Below are 14,286 nucleotides of genomic sequence, written 5' to 3'. Positions count from 1 at the left end.
GAAGCCTATGTGAAAATGGGGAAACAGAAAGCTTGTGGACACTGTGCTTATCTGATAGTCTGTGCCTCCTAGACACAGCCTGGTTCAGTACTACTGTCTGAGGAAGACTTCTGAAAAGAAGAAAATCAGTTGGACATGGGCATGACAGATGATAGTAAAGAGTTTTTCAAGGGCAAAAAAGGTTTTGATGAGTTCTGGCAAGTTCCAAGGGCATTTGTTTTTGCAGGAAAAAAAAAAAAGATACTTCTTAACAAGCAAAAATGTGCAGTGAATACTGTAGTTTGAGGAGAACACATATATCCTGGCAGATCTTTAAAGCCAGGATTTTTCTGCATCTAATAGGATGAGAAGGGGACAGGGATACCTTTGCCTTCTGCCTGAGGAGGACGTATATGTCTTTCTTGAGTGGATTGTACCCTTCCTACTTTACCTAAGCCTGTGTACCTCTTTCTGGGGCTCAGATCAGAAGCTAGTGAGCAACGTGCAAGGGATTTGTTTTTAATCTCATATGGGGCTGCATCTGTACCAGTTAAAAGCATCGCTATCTGCAGGATATCTGGCTACACTGAGGACAGCCAGTGGATTGCTTAGGGGAGCGACACATGTGGCTGGCTTTCCACCTGGATGACCTGCAAGGCTCTTCTGGCACTGCAGGTTCAGCGTGCTTTTGCTTTCAAGCACAACTGTTTATTTGCAGAAGAAAGAGCTGCACAAGAGTCCACCTGCGTCTGAGACAAGCTGAAATGATGCACCAGAAGGATGTGCTGCATACCTCTGAGCGTTGATTCACTCTGGGTTCATATGCCAGTTCCCAGAAGCAGTGGACAGTTTGGGAGCTTTTTTTGTCCCTCATTGAATCTGTTTATCATCAAAGCCTCTGAACAAATGGTCTGAGTCAGCACTAGTAATTACCTCGTAATTTAAAAGTGGCAGCTGCCAGTTACACAGAGGTGCTGGCAACCTTTATCTGAACTACACTAACTTACTGTCCTTTGCTACCCTGTGCTTGCGTCAGCTGGAGTGTGGGAAAGGCCTGATGCTGGTCAGGCATGTAGTTAATGGCAGCTCCCTGAGAGATCGCAGAGCAGCCCAAGCATGCTGCATGGACCTCAGTGCAGCACAGTCATTTAGGGCCTGGCCACCACAGAGCTGGTGACAGTTGCAGGAAAAGTGTGAACAAGCTTGCTGTACCAGTGGGCCAAAGGACTAAGGCAGCGGTTAGATTCTGCTCCGCCTAGTTAGGTGCACGTGTGATCCGGCAACAAAATTTATCGCCAGCAGGAGAATTAATTGACACTGGTCCCCCTTAAAAATGAAATAAAATGCAAGTATTATGTCTTGCAGGAGTAAAGAATGTAGAGAAAGGCAGTGTATTTGGCTCAGTCTAGATAGAGCCTCTCAGTTCATTATGGGCAATGCTACACAAATTCTGCTTGGTCCATAGCTGTATTTTGATTTGCGTCCTGATTTTAGAGTCCCCTGGGGATCAAGTTCTGAAACCTCAGCAACAAGGGAGCAGAAGCACAATCTGAAATTTTTAGTCCCTGTTGAGATACTGCTTTTTTGTGCCACTAATAGGTAACATAGAAGTCCCCAGTCTACTGCTACCTACAACAGCTCCAAACATTAAATCTGTTAAGACTTAGCTGTTAACTGTGAAGGAGCTGATTCTCACCTTGTTCACGTTGCAGCCAGAACTCAGAGCTGGCTATCCATACCAGCCTTGGTCTTCGTCTTGCTTGGCCTGTCCCAGCATGATGAGTGTCACTGTGGTTTAAAAATAGCAACCGTTTAGTTATCCAGCACTGTAAATGTGCTGGGCATTGAAGGGACGATTGGAAACAGGGCCAGGCTTTGCTTTGAATTACTCTTGCAGGAAAAGTTACAGGAAGTTTAGTCACTTGCTAGTTTAGCTTATGGCAAACTTGAACCAAAAGGGTTCTAACTCAGCATTTTAAATGCTGTATACCCCAAATGGATCAAGTCAGTGGGGCTTCTTTAGATGCATTTAAAAAGCCCAGCTGTAAGTCTGTATCAGTGACCCCAGTAAGCTGTTTTGTCTTTAAAAGAGCCTGAGCACTCACAATGTTTTATTCAAGCAGTGAGGAGCTCAGTGTGCTCAGCCCCCTGCAGACAAGACTACTTGTCACTTACCTTCATCTTCTCAAAATTACACGTTTTGGCTGGAGAACCTGAGCCTCCAGCAAACAGTTAAATTAAAATTGACAGACAAGATGAGATGGCTGTAGCAGGGAATAAAGTCATGAGAGTAATTGTTTTTGTAATGGGTATGTCAAGTTGATCCCATTTAATTTTGTATGAAATCTGTGTACCCGGTTTCATTACTTTTATGTCATTTATATATTGGTTTATTTTTACATTTTTACCTCCTTCCACAAGGAACATGGACCAGAGCTGGGAATTTCTGAAAGGCAATTATTAAGTTTCTTTTATGGGAAGGCAAGCAGTAACAGGGTTCACAGTATTGTTCAGTTAGAGCCAGTTTGCTTTTGTTAACCCTTCTGCGATTTCCCAGGTTTTGTGTGGATGCTGCAGTTCTACTGTGGTCACTCAGTAATTCACAGCTGCTACTAAGCTGGGTTTTGGCACTTTATACTAACTGTAGGGTGGAATTTGGGCCACAGAGACAGCATAGCACCAGCAGCTGGCTGCTACTAACCGTCTTTTTCTGTATCCCAAATGGTAGCCTGGAAGACCTGCCTCCAATTCCTGCCATTTCTTAAATGCTCCACTCATAAGGTTGCCTCATGCCAGGGCAACCTGACCCCTTTATCCCAACTCATGTTTTGCTGGGCTGAAAGAGCACCATCACATGCACTTCACCCCATCCACCCTGCCAGGATTCCCACCCACCGTGCCCATCCCTCCATGCCAGCAGCAGGCTTGAGCTGGCCAGGAGTTACGGGGCGCACCGCAGATTGGACCCCGTGCAAAAAGTCTAAAGCAAATAGTTATCCCCTTCTGTCCACCATTCAGTGGCTAGCGAGAGACACAGAGTCTCTGCTGACAGCCTCTGAGCACACCTTTCCCAGCTGTTGGAAGTCCCAGTTGCTCTGACTTTACCTTTCTTTTCTGAGAAGGGGTTAGTTTTGGGTCATAGCTCCGGGAGAGATGTCAGAGCTGCAAATCCCTCAGCAGTTCCTGCTGACTTGCTTGTGCAGCCCTCTGCCAAGTGTGCCAGCTTTTGCGACACCCCCTTGCAATCCATGCGTGGCCTGTGCCCAGGCATTTGTTGCTGGCAAAACAGTCTCGACTTGGGGATTTTTTTACTTAGTTGCATTTATTGCCAACTAACACAAACTTCTAATCCCTGTCGGGTAATTAAACAAACACATACGTAAACATCTTTCCTCCCCTTTTTCCAGACCCCACTTAAGATGGACACTTCTCTTCGCCTCTCCATCTCTTAGCTCTCCTTACTTTCACCGCAGGTCACACTCAGCCTGTCCCAGTTCCTTCAGTGAAGAAAGGGGTGGCACAGGACATTGTGGTCACGTGTGTAGTGGTTTCTGTCTGCCGCTCCTCCTCCTTCCTGTGCCTGCTCCATCGTGGGTCACCCACAGGCCATAGTCCCATTGCGGGTGTCCCTGCTTTGGCATGGGTCACCGAGGGACAACAGTCCCTTTGGGAGTGCACACCTTTGACACAGAGCACCTCCTTTCGAGAGTCCATCTCCAGCTGCATGTCTTCTCGGGCGTGTCCAGGTGTGTCTCCTCTCCCAGTGGCGGCTGCTGTTTCTTAAATATACTTGAGCAGAGGTGTTATGTGCTCCCCTGGCTGGCTGAAGTTCTAGTGGCTCACACCGTTTTTAGAGCCAGGTGGAACTTTCTCTGTGACTGGCATGAAGTGGATCATGGCCTTCTCCCACACAGGTCACACCAGCAGCCCTTGCTCCCCGAAAAATCTACCATATATGCCCAGCACAGCACCCATATGTGTAACAATTGGGTGCTCCTATGTAAATTAAGTGGGTGCTCATGCGTTAAGTTGGGCACTCATGCATGCACTAACAGGGTGCTTGGGCATAAATTATTTGGGGATGCATGCATGAACGAATTGCATGCTTATGCAAAAATTAATTGGGCATTCATGCATAAATTAATTGGGCACTCATGCACGAATTTATTCAGTGCTCATGCAAGAACTAATTTGGCACTCACACAAGAACACAGCAAGCCCAACAATTTATGGCCTGTATGGCACTCCTCACCTCCGCAAGGCACATATCGAAGAACTCTTGGAATGTTAATCCATTATGAACTCTTTTCAGCATCATCACAATCTTAATGTACTTCAGTTATAAACTCCACTCTTCCCCCCTTTGGACCAGACAGTAGGGATTAATACTGTAACAGTACACTTACTAAAATGCCATTCCTCCACGTTACAAGGGTTAACATCACAGTTTGGTTACATACCCATCACAGACCCCACCCCTGGACCAGATACAGCAGTTAATAGTGCAACAACGTGTGCATACATTTACTAAAATTCCACCCGCTCTCCCTTGGGAACCAGATGACGGGACTCATCAGCACGGTCTGGGCAGCGTGTTACGCATTACAAACTCTACCCCTTTCCCCTGGGGACTGGAGTATTGGGGTTAATGTTATCACTCATCACAAACGTCACCCCCTCATCCCTCTGGACAAGACTACGGAGGTTAATAGTACAACAGTCTGAGCACATGCTTATTACAAATGTCATGCTTTGCTTCTGCAAAACACATAACCAAGAAAGCCCCAACAATTTGAATATATACCCATTGCAAACTCCACCCCTTGCCCCTATGGACCTCTATCAGGGTTAACATCATCATAATCAGAATACTTGCTATAAGTTTTAGGACTTGTCCCTTCAAAACAACCAACCAAGAACATAATGGCAGCTCAAGTTACTCACTGTGCTTTAGCATAAAAGCATATGATTCAGATCGTCCAAGCAAAAATTACCACCACTGTTGAAGGTACCAATAGGGTTATGAGTTCAGTAGCTGTAGGGCTTCATTTACATCCAAAATGGGTGGGGGTGAACAGTGCTCACATGCAGCAGCATGGGCATGTCCCCGTTTGGGGAGTCAGATGACACACCAAACAGCTTCGCTGTCTTGGGGCTTGCTCCACAGCCGTAACAACATTAACTGAGCTCTGACTTTTTTGCTGCCCTTGCAGTTGCTTAACTCACAGCTCTAGATTTCTGTCCCACTTCCATCCTATACTCTTTCTTTTCCTTCTGGAACATCCATTATTCCCAGCATGTAGGGTGGGAGCATGTAGAATTTTCAGGCCTTTTTGACACTTTTTTCCAAGGATGAACATAAACCTGGACTTGGCATTTTCTGTGGAGCTAATCTCACACCTCTCTTCCAGCATGCTTCCCCCAGTATGGTTTCTATAGGTTAGGTTACTCCTTCATCAACAGGACATCCCACCAGCTTATCAGCTGATACTAGAGGAGCAGTAGCAACTGTCTTGCTGTCAGAGCTTTGGGGCTGTGACGTTAGGCAGTCGCCACTTTTGTAGGTTTTGGTGTCCAAAGCCAAAAGTGGCATCCCACAAGCTCCAGCTTCCTAACACCACTAGCCACTGCAGGGGCATCTCCCAGGGGAAGCAGCTGTGTGTCTCACATTTTTGTAATTTTGCTCTGAAAAAAGGACTGCCAATTGTTCACGCTCTCGGGAGCAGTGGTCTCATCTCTGCTGGGCTGCTGAACCACTGTAACTGGGGCTGCCTTTGTTTGCAGTCAGCTCTCTGCTATCAAAAACTCTGCAACTTATGCCCCACATGATGCTCAAGCATGAATTAACAGGGCACTCATGTTTGAACTGATGGGGCATTCATACATAAATTAATTGGACTCTCATGCGTGAATGGACTGGGAAGTCCTGCATGAATGCAGTAAACCCTGCATTTCTTGCCCAGTACAACATGCAGAGTTCTTCTGATGGCAGGATCTGGTAGGTGAAATTTGCGCTGGTTTCTCCAAATCCCAGACAGACAGTGTCTCTCAAAATCTCACAGGAAGCTCCCTGGAGGCCGAGCTAAACGTCCCGACTTTGACTGGAGGAGGTGGGCATGGCTGAAAACCAAGCTGCAGAATGGTAGCATGACTACGTTTGTGGTGTTTTGTGGGCCAGGCTTTCTCTTTCTGCTGGTACTGGAGCTGAAAATAAAAGCCTATGAACTCCCAGCAGCGCAGGCCCTGCAACAGACCACTGACCCCCGTGCAGACTGCTGCATGGCGGTGGTACATACATTTTCCATTGGCCGCTCATTACAGTGTTTATTTAAGAGTGTCAAGGAGTCAATTACTCATCAGCTGTAGGGAGATTAATCATGGTTCCTTATTCACATGGCATATTAACACTTCTCCTTTATTGTCTCCCTAGGGCTTTGACCTCACCTTTAAACTAACAGAATGAAATATAGCCAGGCTCACACTGAAGTACCTCCACATAGCTGCTGTTGCTGTTGTTAATGATTTGCAAATGGAGCCTCCAACCAGGCATGCCCTTTCTTTCTTGCACTATCCCCTAGACAACTTGTTTAAGGGATAAGTAAATAAAGCGACATTTACAACGACAGATCCCTGCCCCGATTTCTGCCTCCATTTTGTAGGGGAGAAGGAGAGCAATCCCCTCTCCCCTCCGCATTCCTCTTAGACCCCCCTTCCCAAGGCCTACGTGTCGAAAGGAGCTAGCGTGCTGTGCAGAACAAGCTTGCTGTAAAGCCTAGTGAGATCAGCTGGTGACTGGGGAATTCCGCTGCAGAAGGGACTGCTGAGCATGAGGCTGGAGGAAGCTGAAGGGCAAGGAGTGGAGGTTATTTGCCTGGATTCTTCCATCGTGTAACTCTTCAGATGTGCTTTTGGCAACAGTGCCGTCTGTGCTGGCATGCGCCTGTACTGGACAGTATTCACAGCACTGCTGTTTTTTTTCTGGCCTTTTTGCCTGGCTCTGAACTGCGCTAGCTCACCTTTTAGCTTCAGGGGCAGCTCTGCAGCAGGTTTCTCTAACAGGTTTCCCACTCCATCTCTGTGGGCTCTGGAGAACCAGGCTGGTGGGAGGCAGCCGGAGCATTTCCATCTGCGGCTGGTCAGTGACATGGGACAGAGCCCAGGGGCTGTGAAGCCTCTGCAGAGCTGTGCTGAGTGGTGCCTGCTGAGAACCAGCTCCAGCATTGCTGTAAGTTGCCTGGGCCTGGCCGTTCCTTATACTTTAAAGCTTGCAACTCTCAAGGTCAAATTTACCTTTCAGTAAACCTGGAAGCTTCACTTGCTTGTAGGCAGATGATGGAGAGCAGGAAGGGGCAGATCTGAAATACACTCATGGGATATTGGGGTATCTACAAGATTTGTCTGCTTCAGGTTCCCAGTAGTGGTGGTGACTGGAGTTGAGGCATTTCAGTGCTTGAGAGCACCAAGCAGCAACAGGCAAACAAGCAAGAAAGCTGGGGGAACGGTTGTAAACTGCAGTATGCAGAGTATTAAGCTCCACATTGCTCCAGAAAAAAACACTTATTATGTTTTCATCTAGACATAAATGCAGTAACCGATCTCTCCTCCAGGGCGTCGGAGGGCAGAACTGTGGAGGTACCGTACAGAGGGGATGTGGAGCTCACCATCCTGGACATCCTCGGGGGGCTGCGCTCCACCTGCACCTACGTGGGAGCTGCCAAACTCAAGGAACTGAGCAGGAGAACAACATTTATCCGGGTCACCCAGCAGCACAGCCAGGTCTTCTCTTAGCCCAGGACTGGGGGGCTGGAGAGAGAGGGGTGGGGGAGAGGAGCAGGAAGGGCTGCTGGTTTGTTTTGCTTTCTCCTCCATGTTGTGTTAGTGGCAACCGCTCCTCTCTCTCAGAATGGCGGTGTCATAGCCATTGGAGGGGCTGTGGCTGGGATTTGGAAGGGGAAGGTCGTGCTATTAACACAGCACCATCGGTTCAAATTGCAATGGCCTCATCTTTTATTGTTGTGCCTATTTTATTTTTTAATCAACGTTTCTTCACCTGTTTTTTTTCCCTCTCTGACAAATAGCTGCTGAAACCTCAATTACCAAGGAATTGGCTTGTACAGACATGGCCGTTACACCTGCATACACACACACATTCCCTTTTTTAAGACTGACCTGTCAACTACCACTGCTTCTGACAGTGCACCCTCCAGAAACTGCAGGCTGGGAGAGAAAAAGATGCAAGGAATTGTGTGGAGAAATCAAAAAATCAAATTCTCTTAATCTTTGTTCTGGCAAAGGAATGGATGTTTGTGGCACGGCTGCCAGCCTGCAGAATGTCAGAGGTGGACGGTGGATGAGGCCTGCCTATTGGTGACTTCTTACTGTGATGCTAAAAATGCCAGATCTCTTTCAGTTCCCAGGGCTGGTACTGCCGTTCTTGCTTAAATCTCCCTATTCGATGGACTTGCCTCTTCAGAGAAGCTGGTATTGAACATAGCAAACCCATGCTGTCCCCCCTCCCCCCATCTGTGGAGACAGTTCAGGAGACAGTGTCTCAGAGCTTGCCTGCTTTTTCGTGCATGCAGTTATTGAATTACCTGGGTTCCTGCTTTTACCTGCTCGCTGTGAACAGATTTTTAAGACATTGAACCTCAGCAACAGTAACCCCACCAAGGGGAGGTTTCTCTGCAGCCCTCCCTGTTCCCTTGCCTGTTCATAGCCATTTAGCAAAGACATAAAAATGCTGTGATGTGCTTTCTCTGTGGCCAGGTGAATGAGGCCAGAGGGATCAAATTCGCTTTGGTCATTTGGTACCACTCCTCTGCAGTCCTTGACGCCATGAAAAGCAAAAGAGAGCTTTCAGCAGAATAGCCTGATTGCGAGACACTGGTAGGCTAAGATGGAGTTAAAGCATTTGCTCTAAAGGCAGTAATGAATGTTTAAGACTCTGGGTAACACTTTAATAAAGTGTAATGGCCCACTAATTAATAGATAAATCACAATGAAATTTCTTTGGAAATACACATTGCATCCACATGAATACCACAGCAGCTCGTTATGATAAATGATGTAAAAGCGAGCACCAATAAATTAATAATGCTTGCCCACTTACTTTAAAGTGCTGCTGAGATCGCAATACGGCTGATGTTACTTCACTACTTCAGAGTCTGACGTTCCCCTCCTGTAGATATCTGTAGAAAGAGGCAGGCTTCCTTTGAAAAGCAAAAAAGTGATCTGTAGGACGAGGAACAGCAAAGAGAAACTCTAGAATTAAACTCATGTGCTGGACTGCTCAAAAAGCCATGCACAAGGATTGGTACAATTGACCGTGCTGAGGAGCACATCTAGGCCGCAGGCTGATCCCTGGTGATTTTGAAGTGGGTTGCGCGCATTAGAAAAAGCACAGAGTATCTTCCAAACAGCCTGCTATTCTGAACGTCTTCCACTTAACATGTAGGACATAATTCTTAACTGTGGTATGACCCCTTCCTCTCCTTTGGAGGTGAATTAGGGCCTTAATGTGAGCACAGGTTACGCTTGTGCTGGCTTTAAGGACCATTTGTCCTGCCCACATATCGTAAAGGGACCTGAACGCAGAAGAGAAGCCGGCCCTGTGAATAAAGGATCTGGTCTCTGCTCCCTCCAGCCTGAAAGCATCACGTTACGAAGATGCCAGGTTTCTTTATCGCAAACCCTGCCGCAGGCCAAATACTGCTCTTGCCCTCACTAAGCCCAGAGTATTAGTAATACAGGCAGTATTACTACTCTGCATCGGTACGGCTGTAGGAGGTCACCGCTCCTTTATTTACGTGGTGTGCAGGGTAGGGCTACAAAGGCAAATGAACACCTCCGCGAGGAGCGGGGTTAGACCATCGTGTCGCAGGCCTGACCGCAGGTGTGTCTCCACACTCGTGCCTTCATACGTGGGAAGTGCAGCAGTCTGCTGGTCTCACGCCTACTCTCGCTAGCGCTTTTCTACTTTTTTTAGCAACATTTCTAAATGGAATTTAAGAAATACATACACATATATAAAAATACATCTATATTTGTAAACATTTTTTTAAAAAGATCATAGGCACACTGAAGAGAGCAGCTTCATGATACGTCTTCGGAACAGTTTCTTTCCCAAAGGGCAGGCGCTGGGGACGAGGCGGGGCTGCCTCTCCACAGGTGCGGCAAGTGTGGGGCCTCCTCCCCGGGCAGGCTGCGCGCTGAGACAGCCCGCCTGGGCTGGGGCCACCCTTACACTCGCTCGCCTTCCTCTTTCACACATACCTCTGGCTGCCCGGTGACTAACGGGAAAGGATGGGGATAGGCTGATCTTAGGTTGTCCCCCAAATTCTCCAGGCTGTGAATGACGTTGGCGCTAAGAATAGTTACTGATAAAGCTTTGACTTAGGGTATTTGGTTTTCTAAATAGCAGCTCTTACCATCATTTTGATAAGGAGCATGTGTTCTCTTCCATTTTCCCTTTCTCTTTCCAAAGTGAGTGGGAGAGAGAAATCGGCAGCAGAAAGGCTGACTTGGTGGCACATCTGCATCTCACCCAACGTTGTATGTGGGTTTTGTTCAGGGATAACCGCAACTATGTCACGCTCACCATTTACACTGGACGTGTCCAGCTCTCGGGCTGGAAAATGGAAAAAAGACGAGCTCGGGCCCTCCTTTAACACCCCGTCCTGTGCTCCAGTAGCTGCCCTTGTCTTCGCTTCGCCCCGGGTCCTGTGCCCTGCTCAAGCCCGCGGCCGCCCTCGCAAGGAGCGGGGGGCAGAGAGGGAGCTGAGGGCGCGCTGTGCCTGGCAGGGTGGTCCAAGCAGAGGCCACAACTACTGATAAATGCCACGTGCCATTTGTGGATCTACCTCACCTGCACATTTAACCGGGTTCTCTGTTCCTTGGTGTCCTTCTGTGGGAAGTGTCATTCATAAGCACTTAGCGCTGGGTGATTGATTGTGCATAACTTGGTCTTCTTTAACCCCACCACCCCAACCCCATCCTGTCTAGAGGAACACGGTGAATGCGATAACCTGCGCTGTAGGCCCAGGTCATGCCCGCTTCTCCCAGCCAGCCAGCTGCTGTTGAGCACCGAAGAGCAATGTTGAGGTTCGGCCCACCGGCTCTGCAGTTATTTAGTTTCACGTACCAAAGACCTACAAGCAGGCACGCTGAAAAGGGCAGCGTTACATCATTAAAGCAATCCCTGCTGCCTGTGTCCGTCTCCGGCTTCTTGAACTATAAGGGCATGTAAAACACCCCCGCCGCTCCCAGCCTCCTTCTGCAGTCGCCTTGCTGCAGCGTGTCGCGCAGGGTGGGCTGGCCCGCCTCGGGCCCACGCAGCCTGGCTTACCTGAGCCCTCCTTGGGGAGGAAGGTCCTGGCACAGCAGCAGCCTTGCTCGCGCCTGGGTGGCTACGTGGTGGCTGCGGGGAGCGCAGGTGTAGACCTCTTCACAGGCGTGAGGCCAGCCCCTTAGGGGAGTGGGCCTTGAGCCAGCACCCTGCCAGGTGCAAAAGAAGCCACACGGGTCTCCTTTCTCTGGGGGAAACGAGCGCCCACACCCAGCGAGTGCGTGCCTGCCCCCACCCCGCTTATTGCCAAGGCCGGCTCACCCCCATCGGCCACGGGGCAGGCGCCTTGGCTGTGCGCTTCTGTGCCGCTTCCTTCTCACCTTAGGCCATGGGCCATGGGGGGTTGAATGTGGGATGGGGCCACCCTGTAAATCTGAAGACTTGTCAGCAGGGGCAGGAGGAGCTTCTGCTTACGTTTGGAGGAGCTTTTCCCATACACAGTGTGCCTGTGTCTTCATTTTAGCTGGTCAGTAGCAGGGGAGAAAGGATGGGGGTGAGGAAGAAACACAGGGGCAATTAGCCAGGCCCCACTGTGTTGGGACAGGGGGCTGGTGTTTTCCAGTCACGGACACGTTGAGTTTGAAGCCTTTTCTGAACTAAGCACTCCCTAGTTTGTACCTATTGAGCTCCGCAGTCTTGAACAGACTTGCTGCTACAGCTTTCTGCCAGTGTACGTGCAGCGTCTGTCCCTCACCGCCTCCCACCCCTCCACCCGGGGGATGTTGCTTTTTAGTTGCTAGTATCAGTTTTATACCAAAAGTTCTTTGCTGGAGCCAGGAGGGCTTTTGCAACCAGCGCCAGGTTTGGCCTTGCTTGTGTAGAAGAGAGAAAAAACCAAAAAAGCCAAGGCCCAAGGAGCAGCAGTTTGCTTTCTGCGGCAGCCAGAGCCAGCGGGCAGGCGGCCGGGCCCTTCCCCACGGGCCGGGAGGTGCCCGGGGGCGGAGGGGCTGAAGCACGTCTCGCTTAGATGCTGGCAGAGCTCTGCGCCCCTGAACGCAGCACGGACCCCCTCCGCAGCCTTCGCTTCGCTTGTGGCCATTCCCGTGTTTAAGTGAGCCCTGCCCAGCGTTTACTTGACGCAACGTTTACTGGTTGAAGCTTTCATACACACGTAACTCAGAGTTCAAAACTCCTTGGTGTTGCTTGCAGTAATGGTGAAGCGCTTCCGCGTAATCGGCCAAAAAGAGCTGGTGCGTGTGTGATGCGTTCCTGCCCCAGCCGGCCCTGCGGCGACGGCCCTGCGGCGACGGCCCTGCAGCGACGGCCGGGACGAGCACTGCCTCCCCTCCTCTGTAGCAACCTCGCGCGCGCGCGACGCCCCCGGCGCACGTGGCACAATCACTGGCCGCGTTCGGAAGTTGTCAATGGGAAGTTTTGTTACGCAATAGAGAGCTTCACTCTGATGGTCTGGAGAGGGTGTTGTGGCCTCGGATGGGTACGTGCGCATCTCTGCGGCGTGGCGAATAAAAGCCTTAAAATGCATGGCCGATGCGGGGGGGGGGGTAAACTGGGCGCATTACTTCCCTAGAAAAGCGCTCTCGCATTCAGCCGTAACTCGTAAAGACAAGCCACGCGTTTGCAATTGGCACTGTTATTTTATTAGTACGAGTATACTGAAACAATAAACTTGTACTGGTATACAGACAATTTCTTTAAAACAATTTTGTTCAAATTTTGAATCAAACATTGTTTTATTATAATAATGAAATAATTTCTACCTAGAAAACCTGCAAGCACCATCAAAGAAAGGGACCATAAAATTCAATAAACAGACGCGAGTGTATCCTACAAATAGACACACCACCATTAGAAAATAGAATATGAATTCTTCCATTTTTTTTAATATTTGTTTTAAAAAAGCTAGTGCAAGTACAATATTTTACACTGGAATTACAGAGAGTATGCACGCATATGGAAAAAAGTTCTCCTGTCACAATAAAAGCTCTTAACTATGTCTGTATGCACTTAAAATCTTCTCCTCTTTTCAATAAGGTGCAAAACGTTATTCCCTCCCTATTTCTCCTTTGTACTGGCCATGTCAGCTCAATTTCTCCCCAACACAAAGCTGCGATATCCCTTTTACTGGGCCTACACTAGGAACTACACTGGAAGTGTGATTTGCAACAACCCTCATTAGTAAAACCAGACGATTTAAAAAAAAAAAAAAAAACCAAAAAACAAACAAAAAAAGACCTTAAAAACTACTGCTGTAGAACGGCTAAACCTCACCCCGGCACGGCCCCACGCCGAGCGCCGCCGCCGGCTGCCGGGAGCAGTGACATAGCTAGTACAAAATGATTTTCAGTAGCTCACCCGAACTGAAAAAGGTTGGGAAATCCCCCTCCCCCCCGCTTTGTAACACTGCGAAAAGAACAGTGTTCAACAAGTTAATATATTATTCCAAAAAAAAAAAAAAAAAAGAGCAAATACATACATTAGTGAGTTTCAACATTGGCTGACTGTCGTGAAGAGTCGTATCTACGCCTTAGCAGATCCGTAACTTCGCTAAGAGGCCAGCCCGGCGGCCAGGCAGAAGACGCCGACCGAGCCACCCGCAGCCGCCCCGGCCCCTTTCTGCCCTCAGCTGCACAGATCCAAACCCGACTGACTGGGACCGGCGTTCTGCAGAGCGCGGTCAAAGGGAGAGTACCTGGGTCCTGGATTTTTAAAGCAAACGCCAGGGCGCGATCCCCTCGCCGGCGGGCGCGAAGGGGCAGAGCGGCGCTGCCCGGGGAGCCGGCGGTCCCACACCGGCTCCGCGCCGGCCGAGGATCTGGGCCCTGAGGTTTCTGCTCGTCAGCAATCCCGTAGTACAGCCACGACAGCTTCAAGGAGTGACTAACGCTCGCTGCAAACACCACTTCCAATGCATACCTACTGCGTGGTCGAGGGAAAGGGCACAGGAGCTTTGACCGCTCAAAATAGAAACGAACGAAAAAGAAACAACCTCGGATGAAGCCTCC

General features: G+C 49.1%; 1 protein-coding gene across 11 annotated transcripts in view; it reads left to right on the top strand.

The window, feature by feature from the left end:
- Positions 1 to 12,970, top strand: part of GMPR (guanosine monophosphate reductase) — a 46,573-nt gene extending 33,603 nt beyond the window's left edge. For 3 of the 11 annotated variants that reach the window (XM_087764043.1, XM_087764035.1, XM_087764018.1), the window contains 3 exons: positions 6,042 to 6,089; positions 7,039 to 7,204; positions 7,587 to 12,970. In XM_087764043.1, coding sequence (XP_087620169.1) covers positions 6,042 to 6,089; positions 7,039 to 7,204; positions 7,587 to 8,057 — 685 coding nt within the window. In that variant the 3' untranslated portion in view covers positions 8,058 to 12,970. The other 8 variants (XR_015706219.1, XR_015706220.1, XM_087764059.1 and 5 more) reach the window with 8 other exon arrangements.
- The last annotated feature ends 1,316 nt before the right edge of the window (positions 12,971 to 14,286 follow it).

Source organism: Nipponia nippon, unplaced genomic scaffold (assembly GCF_047370975.1).
Source record: "Nipponia nippon isolate SJK-2023a ecotype South Korea unplaced genomic scaffold, ASM4737097v1 scaffold_1, whole genome shotgun sequence".
NCBI lineage: Eukaryota > Metazoa > Chordata > Aves > Pelecaniformes > Threskiornithidae > Nipponia > Nipponia nippon.
The sequence above is the reverse complement of the archived record's forward strand: the minus strand, read 5'-3'. Positions and strand labels throughout refer to the sequence as shown.